At 40.2% G+C, this 26,496-nt stretch overlaps 2 protein-coding genes and 1 pseudogene across 6 annotated transcripts in view; 2 read left to right on the forward strand and 1 right to left on the reverse strand.

Annotated features, from left to right (window-relative positions):
• Positions 1 to 7,242, forward strand: part of FBXW10B (F-box and WD repeat domain containing 10B) — a 49,754-nt gene extending 42,512 nt beyond the window's left edge. For 3 of the 5 annotated variants that reach the window (XM_004469012.4, XM_004469014.5, XM_071210310.1), the window contains 2 exons: positions 682 to 834; positions 5,898 to 7,242. In XM_004469012.4, coding sequence (XP_004469069.1) covers positions 682 to 834; positions 5,898 to 6,724 — 980 coding nt within the window. In that variant the 3' untranslated portion in view covers positions 6,725 to 7,242. The remainder of the gene's footprint in view (positions 1 to 681; positions 835 to 5,897) is intronic. The other 2 variants (XM_058283450.1, XM_058283451.2) reach the window with 1 other exon arrangement.
• A 608-nt stretch (positions 7,243 to 7,850) lies between these two features.
• LOC111766700 (U2 spliceosomal RNA) lies at positions 7,851 to 8,019 on the reverse strand (annotated as a pseudogene).
• A 581-nt stretch (positions 8,020 to 8,600) lies between these two features.
• On the forward strand, positions 8,601 to 25,985 carry TVP23C (trans-golgi network vesicle protein 23 homolog C). Its single transcript, XM_058283453.2, has 7 exons — positions 8,601 to 8,761; positions 13,116 to 13,198; positions 14,536 to 14,680; positions 18,988 to 19,077; positions 20,450 to 20,581; positions 23,123 to 23,251; positions 24,828 to 25,985. Exons 1-7 carry the CDS (start codon positions 8,627 to 8,629, stop codon positions 24,852 to 24,854), a joined length of 741 nt encoding a protein of 246 aa, XP_058139436.1. The 5' UTR covers positions 8,601 to 8,626; the 3' UTR covers positions 24,855 to 25,985.
• The last annotated feature ends 511 nt before the right edge of the window (positions 25,986 to 26,496 follow it).

Consider the following 26,496-nt stretch of genomic DNA (forward strand, 5'->3'; position numbering starts at 1 on the left):
AGAGTAGATAGAACTAGTCCTTAAAACTTGCTGTTAAAAACAAACAAAAAAACCCAACCCCCTTTCCCCCCCAAATCCAGACATGTAGTACATAACTTTTTCCTCAGGACAGATGCTAGAAGTTGCTATAAACTGAAAAAAAAGTTCTATCTGGAATGAATTCTCCTTAGACTTTTGAGAGATAATGTGTGCATCCAGAAAATACTGGTTATAAAGGAGGCGTGTGTGTGTGTGTGTGTGTGTGTGTGTGTGTGAAGGGGGCATGGCTTGTGCCATTTATGTCATCCTGAGAAGAAATAGTCTGTATTAGAGTAGCCAGATTCCTTCCCTCATATTTGGCCTGTGAAGTTGGATCCACAAATCTATAGAAAGGGTCAACAGATCTTCCCCAAGCCTTCTGCACTAAAATAATCAGCTCTTTCTTGATGATAAAAGAGTCAGGAGTCTTAGATAACACCAAGAGTTTGACAATCAGTAGAAAAAGTGATGGGGGTGGTGGTGAGGGAAGTCAGAAGGTGATATGGACCTTTGCTTCTAGTGACTACTTAGTTTCATATGAAGAAAAACAATAAGGTGGTATTTGGGTTGAAAGTCACTTGAATTATCAGCTACTTCCCCATTATTCAAGTCTCATGGTATAACATAATTACTACATTTTTCTTCTCCATCTTAATTTATCAGCAGTGACAGAGCCACATCAAAGCCAAGCCAAGCCCAGATCACCCCAAAAAGAGGACAAGAGAAGAGCTCGTCCTGTTTCTAAGGAACCGAACGATGTGACTGATGGACAGGAGACTTTAGAAGGAAAACCCTTGTCTGAAACTACAATGAACGGTGATACTTCATGCTGAATTTGTGTTAGAAATTGACCTCCTCTCTCTTATTTACTTTTTTGTTTTTCAGCTGGTCAATAACTGCTTGTTTTTTTTGAGATTTCAGCATGGATATAGTGCCAGGCTTCTCCTGAGTGTTCAGTTTTCCTTAATTGTCCCTTTACTAACTTGAGTTCCTACAGCGAGAACATGTTTAAGACCCGAGGTCCAGTTTTTGGCACCCAGCCTGCCGCCCCTCCCTGCCGTGCAATCTCCCTCCTTCCTCCACTGTTGTGTCATCAGTCTGGTAAAGGGCTCAGAGAAGAGAGGCGGGCAGGGATGGTTTTAGAGAAATTTTTTAGGGGATTCCGTTGGGGAGGAGATATTTCAGGAGGGCCAGTTGCTATGCATATGAGAGAAGGACATAAGGGAGAGAGGGATGGGGACAAGGACTTTTTTTTATGTTTCCATCATTTTTTTTTTACTAGTAAAAGTTGTGAACTTACAAAACAAACATGCATATCATCATACAAGGCCCCCGTGTATCTCCCCACCACCACCACCTTGCATTGTATTTGTTACAAACTATAAAAGAGCATTGTCAAAATTATACTACTAACTATAGCCCATATCTTACATTCGGTGTATTTCCCGCCCCCCCCAACCCACCAGTTATTAGCATCCTCTATTACTATTACATATTTGTTATCGTTCAGGTGAAAACGTTCTCATATTCATCCTGTTAACCACAGTCCACATCCACCGGTGGAATCCCTGTGTTATACAGCCTCGTGCTTTGTACAGTGCATCAATGTGTACAGAGTGGCTCTCAGTTTCATCACAGAGTTGTGCTGTCATCACCTCAGTCAATTTTACAGTGTTTTCATTACTTCAGAAGGAAAAATCCTATGCCCCTTTATACACTTTTATTGTTGCCCCTTAGTGTTGTAAAAATATCTTGCCATTGCTGCAAAATATTACAATATTGCTGTTATCGGGGAACAGGAATTTTTTTTTCATTTAAAAAGTTATTGAAGTATATCACTCATACATAAACACGCATAAACAATAAGTATATAGTAACAGTTGTGAATTTTCAAAACAAACATACATAACATCATACAGGGGCTCATCCCTCACCCCACCACCAACACCTTGCATTGTTGTGAAACGTTTTAAACTAATGATTAAAGAGCATACTCAAAATATTACTACTAATCGAAGTATCTTACATTTAGTGTATTTTCCCCCTAAACCACACTATTATTATTGTTGTTATTATTTTTTATATCATTTTCTCTTGCAGTATCTTAAATATATCATACCACTGTCTTCTTGCTTCCGTGGTTTCTGATGAGAAATCGGCACTTAATCTTATTGGGTATCCCTTTTATGTTATGCATTGCTTTTCTCTTGCTGCTCTCAGAATTCTCTCTTTGTCTTTTGCATTTGACATTCTGATTATTATGCATCTCGGAGTTGGTCCATTTGGACTTATTCAGATGGAAGTACATTGTGCTTCCTGGACATAGATATCCATGTCCTTCAGTAGGGTTGGGAAATTTTCTACCATTTTTTCCAAATATTTCTTCTGCCCCTTTTCTCTTCTTTTCCCCTTCTACGACACCCATGACACATATGTTTGCACATCTCTTGCTGTCATTTAGTTCCCTGAGAACTTGTTCAATTTTTCCATTCTCTTCATCTGTTCTTTTGTATGTTCACTTTCGGAAGCCATTTCTTCAAGCTCATCAATCCTTTCTTCTTCCTCCTCAAATAGCAGATCTTACAGGATTTTTAAAATTTCATTTATTGCTCTTTCATCCTGTAAGATCTGCTATTTTTCTGTGTATGCTTTCAAATTCTTCTTTGTGCTCATTCAATGTCTTCTTAATAAGCTTAATCTCTTCAGCCATCTCATTAAATTTATCAAGGAGATTTGTTTGAACACCTATGATTAGTTGTCTCAATTCCTTTATGTTATCTGGAGGCTTGTCTTGTTCCTTTACCTGGGCCATATCTTCCTGTTTCTTGGTGTGAATTGTAATTTTTTCGTTGGTGTCTTGGCATCTGGCCTACTAAATGTGTTTATTCTGGGTATAGTTTCTCTCTGTAGCTTAGGGCTCTCTTGCCCTTTCTCACTTGCAATTTGTGTAGTAGGAGCCAAGGATGTAGTTGGTGCTATAAGCTGTGGAGGCTCAAGCTGCCCGCTTTGCCCCAGGGACCTATGAAGCTTCTCCCACCTTTCTCCTTTGCTAGGGGTAGGGACAGAGCCACAGCCATGTGTAATAATCCAAGTCGTGTGGGCCTAAACTGTAGTTGCCCTGAAAGAGTGATGAAGCTTCACGCCCCTTTCTCCCCTGCTTGGGGTAGGGATGGAGCTGTAGGTGAGGGCAGCAGTCTATGCAGTCCAGGTCCAAAATGACCACAGATGCCCCAGTGTGTGGCAGACTGTGTCTGCCGAATATACCTCCAATTACCCGGAGAGGCTGGCACAGGGCCCGCCAACTTCTCCCTGCTGGAGGTGGCATTGGGGCCTAGGCTAGAGCTGCAATCTGAGCTGGATGGAAAGAAGCCCGTCCCTGCCAGCACTGGGGGTTTCAGTCTGCCCCGCTCCCCCTTGTGCCAGGCGTGGAGTTAAGATGGCGGCTCCTGGCCTCTTTCCGACTTGGACGGATTCAAACTTAAGCAGTTTTTAGGATTATACTGTAGCCCATCAAATTTACTAATTGGTAGCTGAATTTGGTGCCCAGCGTCTCTTCCTCCCCAGTTTTTGGGAAGTGGCGCTCTCAATTCCAGCCATGGAATAGCTCCCGAAGCAACTTTTGCCGCCAGTGGAGGATGGGCACTGGCCTCCGGGGTGTGGAACGCTCCACTTACGAGTCTTCTCTGCAGATGGGCAGTCTCCTCCTTCCATTCCTTCAAGGATGTGGCAGGATGCTCTTCTGGTCTCTTGGAGTCCCCAAACATGTGCCTTAGATAGCTCTGGGTGATTACTAACTGTCCTTAGCATGAGCTGACTCTAGGAGCTTCTTCCTCAGCTGCTTGCTATCTTGCTGATTGTTATCTCTTGGGAGACGGGAATTTTAAGAATTTCAGGATATTAGGGATAGGGTTGTTCTTTGAGAGTCTTCAGGAGAAATTTCTAATGTCTTTCAAATATATGTGGCTAATATACATACTAGATATCTTTGAATGGGATGCTCTGCAGAGATTGGCTTCAAAATGAGGGCAAATAATTATTTTATGAGACCTATACTAATAATGGACATAATTGTTTATAGAATACCTTATATCTGTATACCTATACAGGTATACCTGTAGGGTAAATTTCTAGGAGTGGAATTGCTGAGCTGAAGGATAAGTGTATTTAAAACCTTGAAAGATATTGCTAGGGTTGTACTTTAACAGTTCTATCAATTTATTCTTCCACCAACAGGGTATGAGAGCTTCCTCACAGCCATATCAACGGAGTGGGAAAACTTTGACATCTTAATTATATTCAATTTGATATATTTTGATAAAATATTATTTAGTAAACAAATAAAGCAAAGATCAGGAAAAAATCAAAGTTTTATTCCATGCTAGTTTGCCTGCACACACACATTCAGGGGATCAAACTCATTCTGTCAAGGAAAATTATATACTTAACATACTGTTGAATTTAATTTGCTGGTTATAGATTTGTATAGTTTGAGGTATAGACTTTTAAAAAAATCATAAACTTTTTATTTTCAAATACTTTCAAACTTACAGGCCAGCTATAAAAACAATACAAACCCCGTATGGAGAACTCTAAACACCCATATCTGCGCCCCACCCTCCAATACCCTCGTGCCACCCCAGGACAGATGGGACCAAACATCCAGGCTCCCAGTCTGTGCAAGAGGGTTACTCTGCTCCCGGGGCTGGGCTCAGGGATCTGCACTGCGAGTGCTGGCAGGGGTGCATTTGGGGGGGGGGGGGAGGACTAGCCAGGGTACCACAGGATTACTTATAAGTAGCCTTTTTCCTTGATTCACTGCTTGCCCTGTTACTGCTGTCCTTTCACTGTTTTCTGATGCTTTGAGAAAGATGTTTGGGTCAGTTCTTATTGGTTGTTCAAAGCTACTGTGGGGGGGACGGCGCTCTCTGGTTCATAGACTTTGTTGTTTGTTTGTTTCGGAGGTACCCGGGATCAAACCTGAGACCTCATACATGGGAAGCAGGTGCTCAACCACTTGAGCTACATCCATTCCCTGTATAGATTTTTCTTTTTTTAAAGACTTTTAATCCTAGGTCAGACGAGGCAAATACTTTTATTTTTCATGATTCAGTTGCTCTTTTTGTAAGGTGGGAATAATGCTTTCAGTATATCTGTGAGGTATTGTAGGGACCGAAAGATCCAAATTGGAGAGATATAGTAGGTTTAATCACCTGTGAAGACATATTGGTTAATTTAATGAGCTCAGACACCTTGTAGATCTTTACTATAATGTCATAAACTCCCTTCTGAGGGGTCTAAATGAATGTCTTGTTTTCTTTGATGGCTTTTGAAGCTACTGCTCTTGTTCAAAACATTTTGGAAATTGTTTTCAGGAACTTCCTTTTGGTTATGTGCGATATTTGACATGTACCCAGGGATGACATATTCTTTGAAGGCAGGTTTGATTTGGGGAAACATCCAAGGAATCAATTTTGATTAATAAGGCAGAGATGAAACTTTGCAATACAATTTTTATTTTAAAGAATAGGCATGTTGCTATAAATTTACAAGACATATTTTGTGTAATTCATAAATGAGGTATCCTACCCAAGGGGAAGTTTCAAAAATGAATGGAACATTGGGGTAGTACATGTTCCCTTCAAAATATGTGTATCTAGAGGCAAATACACACTCATAGATGCACATGTTAAAAGCCTGCTTTGTTATATGTGTAGACCCATTTCTGGTATCAATGGGGGAAGGTTGCCCACATGATAGCATATCTGTTGGGCCAAAAAGACCTCCGTTTACATGGTAGTTAGAATGGGGTTAAATTTTATATATAATCACTTAGTCTTTGTCATAGAACACTGACTTGTTTTTATCTTCTTTTGATAAAGCAGATGATGTGGGAATAGTACAAAAATACAAACAACGGGGAACTCCTAGAGAATTGCTTTCTCGCCCAAAGAAATCCTGGCAAGTCCGGATGTCACCTGACCAGTTCCTCCTGACCGTCAATGCCCTGCAGCAAGCCCACAACTCGGGGGCATTTGCCTATCCCTACAGGCCCCGTACCCAAGTCATTGATGCCTGGGGACCTTCAATCTCCTATCCAAGGAAAGTCCTGAGTTTCAAAGGAACATCGGTCCAGCCCGCCGTTGACCAGTTGAGGCTCAGCAACCTCCCAGTCGATGTGAAACAGACCAGCATCCCTCTGGAAGTCCAAAAACTGCAGCCCAACTTAAAGAATTCTTTGCAAAGTCCCAGAGTCCAGTCCACCATCCCCCAGCCCATGATTATCCGCTCCAGGGTTTCTGGCAGCCTGAAGGGTGAAGATGGTGGGGCCAGTTCAACTGAAGGAGGAGCATGCAGTCTCCGCCAGTTGACCAGCATGCAGGTCATCAAACCCAACCGTATGCTCACTCCAAGAGTGGGTGCGAAGATCCTGTCGCCCAAGAAAGAACGGCCTCACTTCTGCACGAAGTCGGCACTCAATCCCTTTAGAATGAACGCTGGGTTCATGCTGTTGACTGTCAGTGAGGAGAAAGAGTACGCGGAGGCCAAGATGAAGGAATATCAGGCCAGAGAGTCCACCAGAGATCCCGATCCAGAAAAAGCCAGCAGAGCTGCATGGCTCCGGAAGATCAAAGGCCTGCCTATAGATAATTTCATGAAGCAAGGGAAGACGGCGGCCCCTGAACTTGGACAAAATATATTTATCTGAACCAGCCTTGGGAAATTACGGTGTCTAACAATAAACAAAACCAAGTGGGTGTTGGTGTTTGGCCTTCTGGGTTTTGTTTTGGACTGTTCCCTGGCAATTAATATGGGAACTCTGAGTTATCTTCCTAGGAGCCAAGGAATTGGTAATATCAAAGTGAGGAAACAGAGGGAGTCTGGGAAAGACTGTGTCTGTACTGCCTGAAGGCCGATTTCATCGATGGGGAGAGGGGTAGGCAATCATTGGAAATTAGATACCACTCATCAACTCTATCATTTTGTTCCAACAGAGAAAGTGACAGAATTATATCAGAATAATGATTTAGAGTTCCCCGGTATTTCTGGAACATTGGTGAAGCTCAGCGAGTTCAGTTATCTAACAGAAGAAGGACTCAATGGAGTTACTGTATTGTATTTGAGAACATTTTGTGGTTTTTGTTTGTTTGTTTTTTCCCTTTTCAGGGCTAACTCCTATGGAAGAGAATTAAACATATTTGTCCTCTCTACAAAGAGGGTCACTAATATTGAGTGTATTGAGGTTTCTATTTAAACCTTCAGAGGAGTGGTGTCAGGAAGCGGGTGGGTAACTTAGCAGGGGGAAGCCCACCTCTTCGGCCATTACCCGTGGGAGAGCTCAGCCTCCTCCAAACGTGAGTGCTCCTACAAAGTGCGGCAGCCTTGCCAGATGCTTTGCTTCTTCATGAAAAGTCAAAAATTCAGATTTTTTTTTTCTGTGAAATACGCTCGTTTTTTAAAGGATGGTAATGAATTCAAATAGAATGCAAAAAAAAACCCACACCAAAACCAAAACAAAAGCCACACGCACACGAGAAACCACGATCAAAATGAGCTTCAGAAAACATGGCGCGGGCAGGTGGAGCTGCAGCTCATTTGTCACCTCCAATTGCAGGGAATGCAATGGCTTTTCCAAGCCCTCTCGCCTCTGAAGAACGTTTTGTTTCCCCTTCATCCTTAGGATAGTAAGTTTAAAATAGCACTGATAAATAGCCACGTAAAAATCGTGATTGTACTGGAAAGAATCCGTTCAATAAAGGAAACGTGGTAACAATAGATGTTCAGGGAACACATCCGTGAGCTTCAACAGCAAGCAGTCTGAAGTGGGCCGGAAGATGGAATTTTATCACAGTTTCAAAAATTTAAGCGCTCTCTTATTTCAGGTCTTTCATCCGGCAGGAGCACACCCTGGGCGGCAGGGGAACGCCTGCCACCTACTTGTCCGGGATGATACTGATAAGAACAAATACTACACTTGATCTTAGCCAAGAGGCCGAAAGCGATCATTTAGTAGGTATCACTGTCATTGCCACTTCAAGTTTGAGGAGGGAGGAGTACGTGGAGGTTAGTTACAGCCTAGTCAAGTGGCAGTTCTCAAACTCCAGAGCTCCCGGTCTCCACATCTATTCTTTACTGTTCCCTGGTGTCTCGAAGTTATTTTCCATCGTTTACTCTGGAATCCTCTTGTCCTTCTTGATGGTTTTTTACCCCTTCGGGAGGGCAGATTTATTTTTTCTATTGCTTCTAAAAATTAAAGGACAAAAGAATACGTATCGTGGTAAAACATCGAACAAAACTATGGAATCATAAAGCTCCACCCCCGCACTCAGGGCACCGACGCTGGCGTGGGACAGCTTTACAGTTTGACTCGGAGGCTGGGGAAGTCTTCTAAACAAACCGCGAAGCTTCCCCACCCCCAGAGCAGACAGAACGCACAGGCTACAGCCAGGACCGTTCCCCCAAGGTCAGAGCTATTCCCCGCCTCCCGAGTGGCCCCGCCCCGACGGCCCCGCCCCCGACGGCCCCGCCCCAGGACCGCCCCGCCCATGCGCCTGCCCCGCCCCCGGAATTGCGCCTCCCACGTGGCGCCTTGAAGCGGAAGTGGGGGAGGATGTGGAATGAACTTTGGCCCCTCCAGGCCTTCGGTGAGGTGGCCACATCCGTTCCACCTCGGGGACCCGGCGGTTGCCGGGCAGACGTGCTCTTCCGGAAGTGGGATTGGCGCAGGGCCGCCATGTTGCCGCAGGTGAGGGCCGTGGGCGCGGGAGAGGGCGGCAGAGGCTGAAGCGGGTAGGACGGGGTCCGCGCTGCAGGCTCTATGGGCGAGCGGGCCGTGCGTCCCGGGGCCGTTGGGACCGCGCCCACCGCCTGAGCTCCAGGGGCAACAGGGAGGGCCTAGGCAGTGGTCCGGGCGCGGCACTCCAAGGCTTCTCGCACCTGGCGAGTGCAGCGAGTGTGGACGAGCCGGGCCGTGGAGGGGCGGTTTTTTGCTGGTAGCTTCTGCATGTGTAGAAGCGCATTGTAAACAAACGCGGCGCTCAGGGTCGGAGCCAGTGCTGGGCTGCGGGAACTCTGTTGCGTGAAGTCGCGGGTGTGTTTCCTTAGCCATTTGTGGAGGGGGCGTGGACGACGGGCAGGTCTCGGGTCCCACCTAGCCTAAACTCTGGGGACGCGCTGAGGTCTTGTAGAAGACACCGTCAGAACCTTGCCTTGTAGTTTTCCATTACTAAATTGTAACACTGATGGTCCACCTTGGTTATCATTTGTGTCCTTAGAGTCAATTATGCCTTACAGGTTTACGTCTAGATATTAATGAGAGCAATTAAATCTTTTCATGTTTTAAAAAATATTTAGTTTATAGTGCATTTTCAGTTGCATTATTTTAAATCTTCCCCCACCCCCTTAATTTCACAAATAATGTGCTGAGGTAGTACTGTTGGTCCTGCAGTGTTCTGGGTCCTGGGCATACAGCTGTGAACAATGCAGATGCTTTTTTCTTGCCCTGAGTTAGGGGTTAGGGGGTAGTTTGGGCATGAGGGTGTGTCCACGGGGTGAAGGAGAGACATAATAAATTGCATAACTAAAGATATTTTCAGATAATGATATCTGAAGTCTTGGGAATAGGAAAATTTTAGGATTTATGGTCAGAAAAGACCATTCTGAGAAGGTAAAGCTTGAGTGGAGAAAATGCAATTATGGTTAAATTCAGTGCTATGCATCTGCACCCTGACTGAATGAGGCTGAAGAACAACAGGCAACCAAGCTGACTGTTCCAGCTTTCATTTTGTGCGGTAACCGACTTGAGCTCTTGGTGCTGCCAGGCAATCATTACTACACTTCCATTGTCCACTTTCCCACTTTCTTAGGCCACTATTAAAGCTTCTCTCCCCTCAGACCTCCCATTTCTTCCCTTATTCTTTCAGTTGATGCCTTTGCTTTTTTTTTTTTTTTAAAGACAAAATGGAAGCCATCAGAATAGAATTTTCACATGTCTCCTATCTGCATCTTTGCCCATAAACTCTTGTCTCCATTGCCTTTTTCCTTTTACTATAATTGATCTATCTGTACTTTCCTAGCCTGGCTCCTCTCTTTCTGCACTGGTTTCCATCCCCTCTTGTCTAATCAGACATGGCTTCAGTCGTTCCCGCTTTTCTCTCTTGTATCATTATCCCTCCACCTTAGCAGCTTGTTCACAATATCCTATAAACATGTTTTAATTTCTCCCATCCTAAAAAATAAAAACTCAACTCCACATCCTCTTTCAGATATCACCCCATTCTTTGTTCCCCAAAATACAAAAGTCCTTGAAAGACTTGTCTCTTAATTCTTCTTTTCTCTCTCGTGTCCATTCCACTCAGACTTTCCCCCTCTCCACCTTGCCTTACTACAGCTGTTCTTTAGAGCACTGATAATAGCTGACAATACAGTGGTCACTATTCTGTTTTTATCTTACTTATGAGCAGCATTTGGCACAGCTAATGCTGGTCCTCCTCCCAGAAATGCTTTCTTTACTTGGCTTGCAGGACACCACCTTCTTCCAGTTCACGTCCCACTCTTTGGTAGTTCCTTTTTAGTCCCTGCTGCACATTTCCTCTCATCTTTCTGACCTCTGAATGTTGGAGTGCCCAGAGTTCTGTCTTTGTCATCCTCATCCTTTTAGCTGTTCCCAATAAAAACTTTAGAATCATTCTTGATTTCTTTGCTCTGATTCCCACCTTCCTTCTATCAGCAAATCCTGTCAGCTCTCCCTTAAAATATATCCAGAATCTAACTGCTTGCCACCACCTCCAGTGCCACCACCCTGGACCAAGCCTGTATTTTTTTGGCTCTGTTATTGGAGTAGCGTTCTAACCAGTCTCCCAGCTTGTACCTGTGCCTCTCCGCCTTCACCTCCCAGATTTGTGATGCAGTAGCCAGAATTTTCCTTTTGAACAAATCAAAATATATCAGTCCTCTGCTCAGAACCCTTTGTTTACTCTTTACTTAAAAAACAAAACAACAAAAACATGTTTTGAAGTTTTTATACCTGTGTCTTAAACTTATGTTTCCAAAGCCAAACTCCTGACCTCATCCACCCCCAGTTAATTCAACACTAAGTGCAGAACTGTTTCTGGCTGTACCACAGTGCCTGGTACATAGTAAGCACTCAGTATTTATTGAGTGACTGAGAAGATGCCAGTCTTTTTAAGGTCAGGGTAAAAAAGAGAGTTGTAAGTAGAATTAATCCCAAATTCAAAGGACCCTGTGGGGCACAAGATTGGCATACTTAATGAATTAAGGAAGGCAGTAGTGGTTAAAACAACAAACTTATCTTACAGTTCTGAAGGTCAGAAGTCAGAAATGAGGTTATGGAGCTAAAATCAAGGTATTGGCTGTTGTTTCTTTTGGAGCTTCTAGAATCTATTTCCATGCCTTGTCCAGCTTCTAGAGGCCACCTGCATTCCTGGGTTGGTGGCCTCTTCCTCTATCTTCACAGCCAGCAATGTAGTGTCTTTAAAACCCTTTTTCTGATCTCTGTTTCTGTTAAAATAGTCTATTTTACTTTTCTAGCCTTAGCTTCTACTCCTCCCACCTTTCACTTACTATGTGTGCTTGTACATTGGCCGGTCCATATACTTATTTAGCCACTACTTATGCATAATTTTTGTTTTCCTACTTCTGTGCCTTTGAAAATATACTTCATTGAGGGACCAGAGTAAGCAAACTTCTCCACAGCCCTCTGGAAGAAATGATTTTCTTCCTTCCCTGTGCTCGCATTTGTACTTCATTCTCCTAGCACTGATTACAGGCTGCCAAGCATTATAGGTAATTGCTTCCTTTGTTTAGTCATTCATGCCTTCAACAAAATATTGTACCACTTGGCCAGGTGCTCTTGTTAAATGCTAGGAATTATTCCAGTGCAAGGGCAGTCTTTGCCTTCCAGTAGTTTAGAGTCCATATGGGGGTAAGAGGTCAGACTGGACTTTAAGAACACCTGAGAGAGTTATTCAACTAGAGATCTGTTTGAGTGCTGTGAAATTTGAAGGGTAATTTGGTGTTTGTCTGATGGTAAGCTAAGTTGGGGGATAGGGAAGGGAAAGCTTCCTGGGTGGAGAAAAACATGTGAAAGGTAGAAGGATGGAGAGACCTTAGTGTTTTTAGAGAACACAGAGTGAAGTGTCAAGTGCAAGGGAGTATCAGAACATCAGTAAGCAGGACCAGATCCTGAAATCTATGCTGTATATGAAGGAGTTAAATTTGATTCTGTACCTGTAGGGGAGCCATTGAAAAATTTGAGCAGGGGAGACAGTGTGTCTTCACGTTAAGAAGATTACTCTGTGAGTAACATGGAGGAAAGACATGCAGAGAAGGGAGTTGAGACTAGAGATGAAAGTAGGTAAATGGCCATCACTGAGGTATAAGGAACAGATTCATTGCTGTGGTTAAGGCTGGAGGCAAATTGCAGTGAATGGAGGCCTGAACCATTCTTAAGAGCCTGGTTTTACTGGTCCCTGGAAGGGAAGATTCAGGATCAGGTCTGTTTTAAAACATCCAGTAGAAAGACTTGAAGTTCCCACAGAGTAAATAAAGGGAAAATTGCTGGAACAAGGCCCTGAGGAGGCAGGAAAAGAAGGAATTCTGAGCCCAAGTAGTTGGATTTGCCATGGCTAAGAAGAGAAAGAGTTATGAGATAGGGTCATGGAAATAGGATGCACTCCGGTGATTTTGCTGGGGAGTCAGAAACATCGAGTTTATCCCCTGTGTAATCCCGTTTTTCTCTGTGAGTTGCGAGATGGCAGCTGAGAATAGATATTGAAGTTTGCAGGAGCATCCTCTGCACCCCTCAGGGGTTTTCTCATAGGGCTCAGGGGTGGGATTGGAGACAGCAGATACAGATTACCTTGGGAGGGAGGTGTGTTCCAGATGATTGCAGCAGGTGTGCGTGTGTGTCTGGGGTGTGTGTGTGTGAAGGAACCGAGCATGCCCTTTCCCTAGGCTGTGAATTCCTGATGGCTGTGACTGTCTTAATCTTCCATTTGACTAGCATGCTCCCTTGCATGTAGTAGGCAGGCAAATGTTAAGTTACGTTTTGCCTCATGGATATTTAATTTTCCTATTAGGACAGTAATGATGACATTGAAGATGTTTCACTGTTTGATGCTGAAGAGGAGACTGCGAATAGGCCCAGAAAATCCAAAATCAGGTACAAGGATAAGTTACATGAGTTGTGTTAGTGTCCAGTGCTGTTGTGTCTGGAGGGCAACAGAGGGTGAAAATCAAGGCAGAGGGGTTGCAATGTGCCTGTGGATATTGTGCATCGCTCGTTGGTCTTTATTCGGAGACAAAGATGACATTTTAGATATTCCTTGGGTATATCTGGTGTATGGAATTTCAGTCAGTACTGATTTTCCATATCAGCAATTCCAGTTATTCGAACACCTATGATACAGCTAAGTTTGTGCTGGCTACTATTGACCAAAAATGTACCATTTCTTTAGGTAGTTGTAATGACATTATGTTCTGAGTCATTGTTCAAATTTCAGAATTTTGTCTTTTGTATAAAATAACATGAAAATGTCAAGCTAAACCTGTTGATGTTGTCTGTTCCAAATTTAGTTCTCTCTGTAGATACTCATCTAATGAAATAAATTAAAATTGTATGTGAACTCTGGAAACATGCTAAGCGAAAGATGTCAGTCACAAAAGACCACACATGGTGTATGATTCTACTTATATGAAAAGTTTAGACTAGCAAATCTATAGAGATAGAAAGTAAATATATGGTTGCCTAGACCTGGAACCACTGGGGAGCAATGAGGAATGTCTGCTAAAGGGTTTCCTTTTGGGGTAATGAATATGTTTTAAAATTGTGTCAGCAGTTGTATAATTTTCAATACACTATTAATAGAAACCATTAAATTTTACCCTTTTTATGGGTAAATTTTATGGTATGTGAATCATATCTCAATCAGCTTAAGAAAAAAGTAAACACACACGGAACTGCCTAGTGGTAATTTCCTAATGCTTGAAGTCAGGTTTCTAAGTGCCTAGGAATTCTTTTGGCATGATTTTTTTTTTTTTTTGGAAATGAAATTTTTTAATTGTCTTTTTTTCAAAGATACATAGTTCACAAAATGTTACATTAAAAAATATAAGAGGTTCCCATATACCTCACTCCCCACCTGCCAACTCCTCCCACATCTTAGGATTCAAATCCTAAGGATATAGTTTCCTTATTTATTTCTTCCAAGCTTGATAAAGCTTCTTATTTATTTTGTGAAATTTTATATTCACTGAGGTATTAGAGTCTTGTTTACATAGGTTTTTTTTTCTGTGATGGCAGGGCCTCATTAAATAATGGAACTTATGAACAAAGGGAGGTAGACAGGTTGCTTCTTCCTCAAGTCATCTGTTTTGTTATGTTTTTAGCAAAACTCTGCATGATTATGCCCTAGCTGAAACATTTTTCATCTGTCAACATTAGTTAGTATCTGTATTGTAAAATGTAATGCATTTCTTTTGTTATGTTTTGGTTTTCAGACACCCAGTGGCATCATTTTTTCATTTATTCTTTCGAGTCAGTGCAATCGTAGTCTATCTTCTCTGTGAATTGTTCAGCAACAGCTTTATTGCCTGTATGGTGACAATTATCTTGTTGTTGTCATGTGACTTTTGGGCAGTGAAGGTAGGTTTGATTGTTTTTGTTTTAAAATCATATTTAATATGAGATTGAATGTTTACGAACAGTAAAGGCTATGACACTTAAGCATGTTGGATTGGTGTTAATGTATCCTTTTCTTAACTCAGGCCACATCCACGTTAAAATGCTAGGTATATCAGATTGCATGTAGTTTCTACTACTACTGAGTTGTCCATGCTGTGTATCAACCTACATTGTCTTTAACAATAAATAAATAAGTTACTTAATTAATTTAGAATGTGACTAGTGGCCACACACCCTACCATACAACTGCTTTTGTTTTAGGGCCGCTGCCAGGTAGAGGTATACAGTTTCTAGATAAGGCTTCAGTATAGTTTGTCCACAGATGCTTAGGGATTGCCCACCATTTGCAAACCTCCTGTGGGTATCTGCTCTAGAGCAGTGGCTCTCAACTAGTAGCAGTTTTGCTGCCCAGGGAACATATCAATGTCTAAAGACATTTTTGGTTATCACAGCTGGAGGTTGGTACTCCTGATTGGAGGCCAGGGACAGTGCACAGGACAGTCCCCCACAATGAAGAATTATCCAGGCCAAAATGTCAGCAGTGCCAAGGTTGAGAAACCCTGCTCTCAGGGGTGGAAAGGAGTATAAGAAATGGTTTGAAACTCAGAGGCAGTGATGGGTAAAGAGAGGCATGGATGGATGGATGGAGAGAGACATAGGTGGTAAAGTATAATAAAATATTGCATGTAGAATCTAGGTGGTGAATACATGGGTGTTCACCTTTCTGCATATTTGAAAAATTTGGTAAAATCTTGGGGGAAAAGATCAAAGGCAGAAAACAAAGGCCAGGGTTAATTTTGTAATTTCAGGGATATGTATATTGATTCAAAGTCCAGTAAGATTAATTACAGGTTTGTTCAGATCCAGCAACCCAGCCATTTTTAGATATTTTAATTCTTAAACATATCAGAAGTGGCTGGCTTGATGGTGACCAGTTTCCGTAGGCCACATTATGCCGAGAATTGTGGTGTGCCTTTAAGGAGGATTTCAGAGGCTTACTTTCTTTAGGGTTTTCTTTTGTACTTTCTTCTTTGGCTGGTTTCTCTTTGAATTTCTTCTGTTGCTTGTTGTTCTTATATTTACTGTGCCCTAGTGTCAGGTTTTGTTTTGATGAGTGTTTCTTTTTGCTTTTCATGAAAGTGCTGTTTTGCCAAATAGAACCTGACCTTTAACCAGTTCTTGTTACCCCTTTGTTCCCACAGTCAGTTCAAAGGCCTGCAGTTGCTTGTTCCTGTTCATTTCCAAACTCTTAAAATTAAACCCTTATGGGTTTAGGGTTTGGAAAATTATGGCCCCAAAGTTTATTTTCTGATAAGCTGTCTTTCTTTTTAAACAAGGGCTTATATAATGCCACCCACTTATCCTTGGTAGAATTACTTATAGATATAATCCAACCACCTGAGATGCAACAAAATTAAGAAATCAAGAATGGGAAAATTATTAATTGGTCTTGAGGAAAGGTCTAGGAAGGGTTCTGAAACTGGTTAGAGTAGAGATGTGTTATAATAATTATAAATCTCAATGGAGTTGTCAGAAAGAAAGATAAAAATACATTTAAATATTATTATTATATCTTATATATAAGGGGTTTTTTTTGTTATTCCTTACTCTGACAAATAGAGTAACAAAGGTTAAACAATGGTTTTGAAAATTTAATGGTAACTATTAGTAAAATTTGAAACACGTTGTGTTTCTTCCACAACATTGAAGAAGATAGGAGCAACTGAAAGCATAGTTCATGTAGCAAAAGAAGGAAGACAAAGCCAGTGTCAAGGAAGTTTAAATATCACAAAGCATAAAACAAGATGACAGAAGTAACAAATTAGTTACATAGTAAATATTTGATTCAACTCCCTTTTTAAAGATAAGAATTCTAAGATTAGATCAAGAATGAAAGTTCAAAAAGAAAACTAACAAATAGCAACATTAGGAAAAATAAAAGAAGTCAAAGATGTAACAGGCCTATTCAAGCCAAAAGAAAGTTGTCATTATAATATTAATATCAGACAAAAGTAGAAATCAGGGTAAGAAAACATTTAAATGGAACAAAAAAGACCATTTTTTGTAAATGTGAAAATCACAGTGAGGGTCATTCACAGACTAATATGGCCTCAAACTATGCATAGTGAAAAGGTATTAGAACTAGAAGAGGGAAGAAACCTTGTCATGAAGGGAGTCTTTCACAAACCTACCTTTGACAGACCAAAGCAGCAAAAAATATGTAAGATCATAAAGAATCTAAATGAAATATTTGATAAGCTCAACTGAATAGCTGTGTTTGGAACTTTGTACTTTTGAACCCTCTTTTTCAATGCCTAAGGAACATTTACAAAAAATGGTTACATGCCGCTATGAAGAAAAACCAAATAAATTGCCAAAGTAACTACATTTTCTAATCCAATGCAACAAAATGAAAGATGACTAAAAACTGGTTCTCAGAAATGACCTCTTTTAGAAGTTAAAAACAAAAACACAAAAAACAGCTTCTTGAATATTTTGGTTTAAAAAGGAAACAAAAACTATATAGATTTTTGGCCCTTAATGACAGTGAACACCTACAGTCAAACTTTTGGGTTGTGTGTAAAGCTGAATTCAGAGGGAAAATCATAAACTAAAAGCTTTTATTATTAGATAAAGAATGGAAATAATGGACTAAAAAGGTCCAAAAAACTCCAAAGAAATAAACTGGGGGATATTAGGAAAATAAACTAATAAAGATAAAGGCAGAAAGCAAACATTTGAAAAATTGGAAAATGGAGGAGTTTGAAAGTAAATATCCTAAGAACTATATTTTTAAAATGCCAATAAAATAGGCAAAATTCTGGCTGTTTCTGCTATTCCTTGACAGCCCTTCTCCTTTAGTTGGCTTTTAAATGTTAGCATTTCTGCAAGGTAATGGTCTTTTTGGTCTTGAAAGCTCCTTTCTATATTTTCCTAAGCAGTATCATTTGTTCTTATATTGAAATATAAAATACTTAGAAAGACAAATTTTGATATAGTAGTATGAAATTATTTATTAATACATTATTTATGGCAGGTCTTAATAACTGCTTTCAAAGCAGTGATGAGTATAGACAATATTGTGAGATATTTTAACATGTGCAGTACAAAATGAAAAATACCTGTGGTTTCTGTTGGTGACAAAGGCACAGTAATTCTGCTACGGTTTGTTGCCTACATTCATAAATAAAAGATCTGCCAAATTGGGGAGCAGATGTAGCTCAAGCAGTTGAGCCCCTGCTTCCTGTGTTTGAGGTCCCAGGTTTGATCCCAGTATCTCCTAAAAACAAAATACAGGCAACAAATGAACAAAAGAAAAAACCAACTTGTAGGAGCTGATGTAGCTCAGTGGTTGAGCACCAGCTTCCCACAAAAGAGGTTCCAGATTCAATCCCCAGCCCTGATACCTTAAACAAACAAAAGATATGCCAAATTTTAGTTCGAGGTTAATGAAAATTAAGATAGAATTTTTTTCCCATCCAAATTCACAGAACCCTTCAATGTATTTGTTGACCCCAAGTTAAACCCCCCTCCCTGCATTATCAATTCCTGTTCATCTTTTAGATTTCATTCCAGACATTGAATACTTAGGAAGTTGTTCTTTGACATTCAAACTAGATTGCTTTCTCTGTTACACTCTCAAAGCCTCCCTTTTTCCTGGCAGCACGTCTCACAGTTGGTAAGGGTATATTTGTGTATTATTATATTTTATTGCTTCTCTCCCCCACAACTCTTGAAGCTTCGTGAGGTCAGGGATGGTGTCTGTTACTCACCATTTTATTACCAGCACAGTGCCAGCAGATCAGAGGTGCTTGATAAATATTTCTTGAACAAATATATGAAACTTTAGGAGACCTATCATAATTGTTACATCAGTAAGCAGGAAAAGAACTTGGTACTTTCAAGGTAGGGAATGAAGGCCAGTGCCTAAAGCCATTTTTACAGATATATAGTTATAAAATAAATGTAGGTACAGTTAAAATATATGGGGAAAGATAGGTTACGGTAGCCACAAAGCAAGGGGCTTAGGAACAAATTAGAGAATGGTAAAAAAGACAAGTGCTAAGAGGGAAAAGAGAAGGGTAGTGTTCATGGATAGATTTCTTACTTACCTGTCACCTCTACTCCTTGTTCTGCCCTTGGCTTTCTGTTTAGTCTTTTGCTTTTTATTCACTGGACATTACAGAAGTAAAGGTGTAGATATGGACTTACGGTAGATCTTTAAATAATATTTTTGAATTGTTTGTATCTGTATTAATCTTTACCAGAACATCACAGGTAGACTAATGGTTGGCCTGCGTTGGTGGAATCATATTGATGAAGATGGAAAGAGCCATTGGGTGTTCGAGTCCAGGAAGGTAATCCATTTGTTCCTTTTTGTAAAACTGTCATTTGGTAAATTATGTGTAGATTATGGCTGAATATATAAGGATGAAGTACTCAAGATAAAAAGTACTACTGCAAATTACTTGGCACATCAGCACTAAGCCACATGGGCTTCTGAAACTTAGTATAGTTTTCTCTCTAGTTCACATCAGAAACAAACCATATGCATGGCAGAATCCCTCTGAGAAGAGGATGTGGGGTCAGTTTATGGTATGCTAAGCTGCCTATCAGATGCTGCCGTGAGGCCTCTTTCTGGTGGTCCTTTGCTTGTGTTGCATTGTCTGGTATCTCCATTGGTTCCTTTCTGTTCAAGTAATAACCACTTCTAATATCCTGTTCTTTCCTTGCTTCCATGGTCCTCTTCCACTCTTGTCAGGATAAAGAAAGAGAAGAATTGCAACTGGATAGAAAATCAGAATTGATCAGGAGCAATCTGTTCTTTAAGCTTGTGCCTTCAAGAACCGGGGACACACTTGCCTGTTTTGAGTTAGCCTGCTCAGTAGCGAACACTGAATTCATTCAGTTTCCCTATGGAGATCATTCTGGGATGCAGACAACAAAATGCCTGGAGACAGTACCCATTAGATTACTTATCTTCTCCTTGGAGGGGTCTTCTCAGAAAGCAACCTTGTCCTCCAAGAATCCATATTCCTTTAGATTAGGGGTTCTTAACCTTTTTAATTCCATGGACCCCTTTGCCATCAGGTGAAAACCACAGACCCCTTACTAAGTCCACACTATACTATTTATAACTTAATAAATACCTCATACCTTCAACACGTCCCCATAAGAGTAATATTTTTTGAATTTCAACTCAAGTTCACAGACCCCTTGTTAAGAACCCCTGCTTTTGACTGTAAAATCTACCTAGTAAATACCTGAGTATTGTTAAGTTGCTTTGGTCATTATCTAGAATCCTTTGATTCCATTTCTTTTTCTAGATCCTGACTTGACCTTTCAGTCTTTAGGATGACTGTAGCCTTGATTTCCTTGGTCCTTACCCAATAAGATATTATCCAAAACTTTCTTTTGAATAAACAGAGCAGAGCAGGAAGAATTGAATAGAAGCCTGTCAAAGACCATATTTAACTGTCTTGGGTCATGATAAAATGTCCCTTCTGCCCTCACAATGGAAAATTCTAAAGTTAAAACAAAGTATATTAAACCTAGTTCCTATTATAATAGTGGTAAGAGTCACTAACTTGTTTTTGGACTCTAACTCAGGTCTTGGATTGTATGTATTGATGTATTTGAATTTGCATGAAATACGTTTTTCATTAAAAATGTTTATCTTTTTATTGATAATTATCACAATGTGACCATTGAATTCATGCTCTTTTCTAGGCATCCTCTCAAGAGAATAAAACTGTTTCAGAGGCTGAATCGAGGATCTTTTGGTTAGGACTTATTACCTGTCCAGTGCTGTGGGTGATCTTTGCCTTCAGTGCTCTCTTCTCTTTCAGAGTGAAGTGGTTGGTAAGTATCAATGGAGAACTTCTGAGGTGTGCAGTCACCTCTTCCCTTGAAATTAGGGACCTATCTTAGTAGGCAATTTCCTCATGTGTTTTCCAAATTCTGTTTCCCAACTGTACATTACTGGATAGTACTGGATAGTAGAGTCCTGTTAAAACCAATTTTCCAGGATATTAGTGCCTAACAGAATTTTTATTTAGCCCACCTTGTACTGAGGCTACCACATTTGACACATGGTTACCTTATTGGTAGGGATACTTGGTCAACTCCAAACTAACATGTTTAACTTAGCTTGGAAGTAATACAGTGACCTTTTCTGAAACTGTTACCTGGTAACCTGTTCCATTTATCTGTTGCTGCATAACAAATCACCCCAAAACTTAGTGGTTTAAAAAACTGCCATCACTGTATCTCTCACACCTTGGCTGGGAGGTTCTGGCTTGAGTGCTCAATCAGCTAGCTGGGACCTAGGTGCTGGCAAGGGGTCTGCTCCTGGCGTCCCTGGCCTTCCTCTGTGGTCTCTCCACATGGGCTGGTTTGGGCTTCCTCAGTCAGAGCAGCTGGACTGTTTACATGGCGGCTCAGCGTGCCAGTCAGGGGTGTTCCTCTCCCAAGCCAAATTGCCTCTGCAACCAAGCCGTAGGTTACAGCGTCACTTCTGCTGCCACCCGCATTCCAGGGAATGGGAATTAGGCTCTACCTCTTGGTGGGCGCGTAAGAAGTTCTCAGAGAGCACTTGGAACAGGAGATGTTATTGCTGCCATCTTTGGCAAATACAGTCTGTCGACCCACACTTTTGAGTCTTGTTCATTTAGTAGATGAGTTTATCCCACTTAACATGTATTGATAGAGATTGGATATATTTTGACTTTAGGTATGAATATTTTTTCAATAGTTACTTGTTCCTGTTTTTAATATATAAATTCTCTTTGTGTTTATTTGCATACACACATACTTTTCTTTTTGGGATTTGGAAGTTTAATTGTCTTATTTTCAGTTCTAGTTATCGTTATCACTTTATATGTTTATGTCATATTCTCTTATAAATTAGAAACATCATTCAGTGTCTACAGATTCCTTGATCTGAGCGATGGGAAAACTAACTCTGATATGCTTCAATCTCACTTGTCCTCCTTACTTCTGCCTCTGGATTTTTGTGGATTATATTCTTATTTTAGTTCCTTTAGTGGTTTCCTTTATAACTTTAAGTAACGTACTAAATGTTACAGGCTCTGCTTAGAAAGGGAAGGGAATGAACACATTCCCTCCTCTTTTCTTTCTTTTCCCTGAGGTGTTTTTTTTTTTTGTCTGAATTTTGTTTGTTCCAATGTCATTTTGTGTTGTTAAGGTTTAGAAGCCCTTTTGAAACAATATTTCTTATTGGTTGTTTGTCCTGGATTTGTTTAAGGACATCCATTCACTGCTTATCCCTAATCCTTGTATCATATACCTTCTCCTTTTACCTTTTGGTTGACTAAATTTCATTGTTGGGTGATTTTTATTTTCAAAAAGAACTTTCTTGGTTCTTTGGCTCTTATTCATGTTTAAGAACATGAGCCTGTTGACTTTATACTTGAATGATGACTTGGCTGGGATAATATTCTTGGGCCACAGTATCTTTCCCTCAGTGCTTTAGAGGCATTATTTCATTGTTTTCTTGTATTAAATGTTGTGGAGAAATCTAAGGCCAGGCTTACTTTTGTAAGTTAAAGTGAATGATTTTTTTTATTCTTTAAGTATTAATATCATAACCAGGGTATGTTTCTAAATCAATTTTTATGGAACTTGTTTTCCCTTCCAATATACAGATTCAGCCTTTGCTTTGAATCCGGAAAATTGTCCTCTTAAGTCTTTACATTTATTTATGTTCTTTTTTCCTTTTTCTTTTTTGGCTTTCCTAATTCCATGGTACTAGTTATCTCTGTGTTGTATCATTTTTATCTGTTCTCATCAGCTATCTAATTGCTTTAATGTCTTGTATTTTTCTTTTGTATATATTCATTGAGGGAGTATATTTTAAAGTCCACCATATGCCAGCACTATTCTAAGAGCTGGGGATAAGATCGGGGAAGATAAAAGGGTACCTCTTCGGATAGAGCTTACGTTCTAGTGGAGGACAGACAATAAATAAGATCATGGGAGGTGTTAGAAAAGATAACGACACACAGGATACTCGGAAGGAGAGGGCTAGGGAGAGACCAGTGGCTACTTTGGATGGGTGGTCAGTGAAGGCATTTGCATTACCTTAGCTCTGTCAGCTACTTTTTCTTCTCATTCTGTGGTTCTCAAACTTGAACAGGCATCAGAATTGGCATGGAAGACTAAAACCTATCATGTGCTCACTAAATATTTGTGGCATGAGTGTCTCAGTGTCTTGTGCAGAGCATGCATTGGATAGGTTTCTGCGGGCAGGTGACAGGGTCTTGACTGGAAAGCTTCCTTTTCTTTCTCTTTCCATGACACATCGCCTTAATTCATTTCATGGCAAAGAAAAAGGTCAGTCCACTTTACGCCAGTAACCATAGGTCTGTTCCCTTTTCCCAGGCAGTGGTTATCATGGGCGTGGTGCTCCAGGGGGCCAACCTGTACGGCTACATCAGGTGCAAAGTGGGCAGCAGGAAGACCCTCACCAGCATGGCTACCTCCTACCTTGGGAAGCAGTTTTTAAGACAAGTAAGCCTTTTCTGGGTGGAAGGGTCATTCTCATGAGGTCAGTGACAGTTGCAGTGATTTCTCACTTGTAGAGTTTGATTTTTATGAACTAACTTTTCAACAGAAATGTTTTAGGAACATGTTTATTTAAATATGAGGTGATGATGAAGTTGTTCTAGTTACTCTTTGGAGGCTTTAAAATATTCCAAAAATGTATTGTTATTGTCTGAAATTATTTTGAAACTATGAGGGATGAACTCTCATCAATAATTACTTTTTAAAATATTTAAGTTCATATGCTTTCATTGAATTATGATAGCTCAAATGAACAGTTGTGAAGATGTTTATTGTATGGTCTTGGGTTTTTATAGATAGAAAATGTTGAAACATAAGACCATATCATTAAAGGAAGATTATTTTTAAAGTACACAGAGGTTCCTTCCTCCTCCGAACATAAAAGATTTGAGGACCCAACAGGAGGGTTTAAATTAGGGCTTTCAGTGGGTTGAGCAGTCTTCATGGGTAAATAGCATATTGGTTAAATCTCTTGGGAAAATTGGTGAGGTCTTCATCTGAGCAGCACCTCACACTTGTGTAGGGCAGTAGGTGCTGCAGGTGGCCCTGTGGGGGACAGTGGTTCTCAAGTTTAAAAGCACATCAGAATTCCCTGGAGGGCTAAAGCCCTGTGTCCTAGGCCCCACCCTCAGAGTGTCTCATTCCCTCGCTTGGGGCAGGAATCTCCTAATTTGCGTTTCTGAGAAGTTCCCCAGTGATACTGCCCTGCGGGTTCCGGGATTACCCTTTAGATAACGAAGGCAGGGAGAGAGTGTGACTTCAAGACCAGGGGTTCTTAACCTGTTTTATTCCAGGGATCCTTTTGCCAGTCAGGTGAAAACCACTTACTAAGTCCACACCATACTGCGTATTATTTAATAAATATATCACATCCACACAAACATGATCCCACAAGAGTAACGTTTTTTGTTTTTTTAAATTTAAATTCAAGGTTATGGACCCCTCGCTAAGAACCCCTGTTCAAGAATATACATCTAATAAATGGTGCAAAGCCAAGGCTTGATCCCAGCTCTCCGCACTCTAAATTCATAGTACTTTCCATTTTACTGTACTGTTTTTTTTTATAAAGATGAGAGAGAGAGAAAATGAGTTCTCCTTCAGGGACATGACTCATCCTGCATGTGTTTTGCATGGTCCCCGTAAACCTCTCCCGTGTGGTCCTCCCCATGGCAATTGTCATTTGTGCTGCATAATAGTTTTTTCCTCAGGATTTTCAGTGCTTTTGCAGGGGAAGGGACATTGAATACAGATAAAGTGAGACCTGGGTAGGGTTAGTGGACTTGCAGGACACCTGGAGATGCTCTGCAGAAATGGAACATCCTGGACATCTGGGGGGAGACTGGTACCCATGGATGTACTTCTCCAGCATGTCCTCTTTTAATGTAATTGGGCCATTGAATGTAAGGCAATTTAGTAGTTAGATCTGCTTACGAATATGGCAGTTTCCTAGGCCCAGTGCTTTAGAATCCATGGTGTGTAAAGTGCAGTAACTTTAATATTAAGGAGATTTTTTCTTTTGCAGAACTTGGAAAATGATCAGACTTCCTGAAGAGAGAACAAAGCTTATGTGTTCTGTTACATTGGGGAACAACTGAAGAGATTCTTGATGCTGAAACATTTAGAGCTTAGTGCATCTTGCAGAGGAGGGTTGAGTTTGTTTCTCCATTGAAAAAGTTTATTTAAAAAAAAGGAAAAATAGTTTTCATATCAGGTTTGTTTTTCTTTCTAGCACTTAAGGCTTGAAGGTATGGTGTCACTAGAAACATTGTCATAATTTATTTCATGATATACTTACCATGAAATAGTCTTGTAATTTCCATATGTCTCTCCATATAGTCTCATAATCTCCATGTATCCCAAATTAATGAAAGCATTTGCATTCACACACATGGGTAATGTAGACCTTTGCATTTTGATTTCTAAATTTTCTAGATGTTCTTGTCTATCTCAGAGCTGTATATGTTCACATATTATTTCTGTAGATTATTTTGAGAAGAAAGTTTTCTTTCCATGGTAAGAGTAAGAAAGTTAATTTTACAACATACTTCATACTCCGTGGTAAAACATCTTATCTTAGACGTACACAGGCAAGTAAAAAACTAATTTTTAAATTTTATTTGTAAAGGTCATGTACTTAAGACCCAGTTAATAAGCAGAATCTTCATAGTTTATATTTAAGCAATATCTAGAGATTGCTGCTGTTCTATTTATTATGTGGAAAGGATAGCCACATTTTTCTTTGGAACTTCCTGGATGTTCCCCAGTGGTCCTTGGCCTAATGAGATATATCTTTTACCAATGAAAGAGTATTATTCTTATGTCGTAGTGAGAATAATAGGTTAAATATTTGGCATAATGAATGCCTAAAAGACATTTTATTTTGTGAATCTTTTTCTATTATGGGGATATTGTAAATCATACATTTGTATTTATGGTATTTCTTAAAACAATATATGTAACTAAACTAAACCTATCTACAAACTCTTATAAGGATCTGTAAATTCTGTTGTAGGTACTGTAAATTTTGTTCAAGTCTTTTAATCAGATTATTTTGTGAATGTATTTATACATTGTTAAAAATTTTTATGAGATGATGTGTTTAATTCAATGAGTCTTTATTGGAGTGATAGCTTTGAAGGTGCCTAACTTTATATTTGTATAAAACTCTACTGTTTACAAAGCCCTTTGACATGTATAATCTCATTTAACCCTCACAACAAACCTGTGATATGCGATCACTGTTTATAGATGACAAAACTAAACCTCAGGTTATTGAGTGTTGCCCAAGGAAACACAGATTACAAGAAGATCCATCAAGATGTGTATCAGTTTTTAGAGAAATATCTGTATCTAAATCTTTTCCGTTCTTAGGAAACCTTTATTAAGTGCTTACTGTTTTACTTATATTCAGCTACTCCATCCAGTCAAAGAAGTTGATACAGCACTATACACATGTTTTTATTTAATCTAAAGTATCTAACCTAATCTTATAAGGTTGAGAAAATACCAGGGGATATATTGGTGCGGTTCTTGAGGTAACTATGTTGTGTATTTGAACCTGCAATCCTAAATCAAGTATGAAATGGATTTTGGAATACACATGTGGCAGGATCTACCACGTCTTCCCCAATCTCCCCTTTCCTCTTCTGTAGTAACATCAGTGGAGACAGGACAACCTGGAATAAAGGCAG

The sequence above is a fragment of the Dasypus novemcinctus genome, chromosome 21, assembly GCF_030445035.2.
Source record: "Dasypus novemcinctus isolate mDasNov1 chromosome 21, mDasNov1.1.hap2, whole genome shotgun sequence".
Taxonomy (NCBI): domain Eukaryota; kingdom Metazoa; phylum Chordata; class Mammalia; order Cingulata; family Dasypodidae; genus Dasypus; species Dasypus novemcinctus.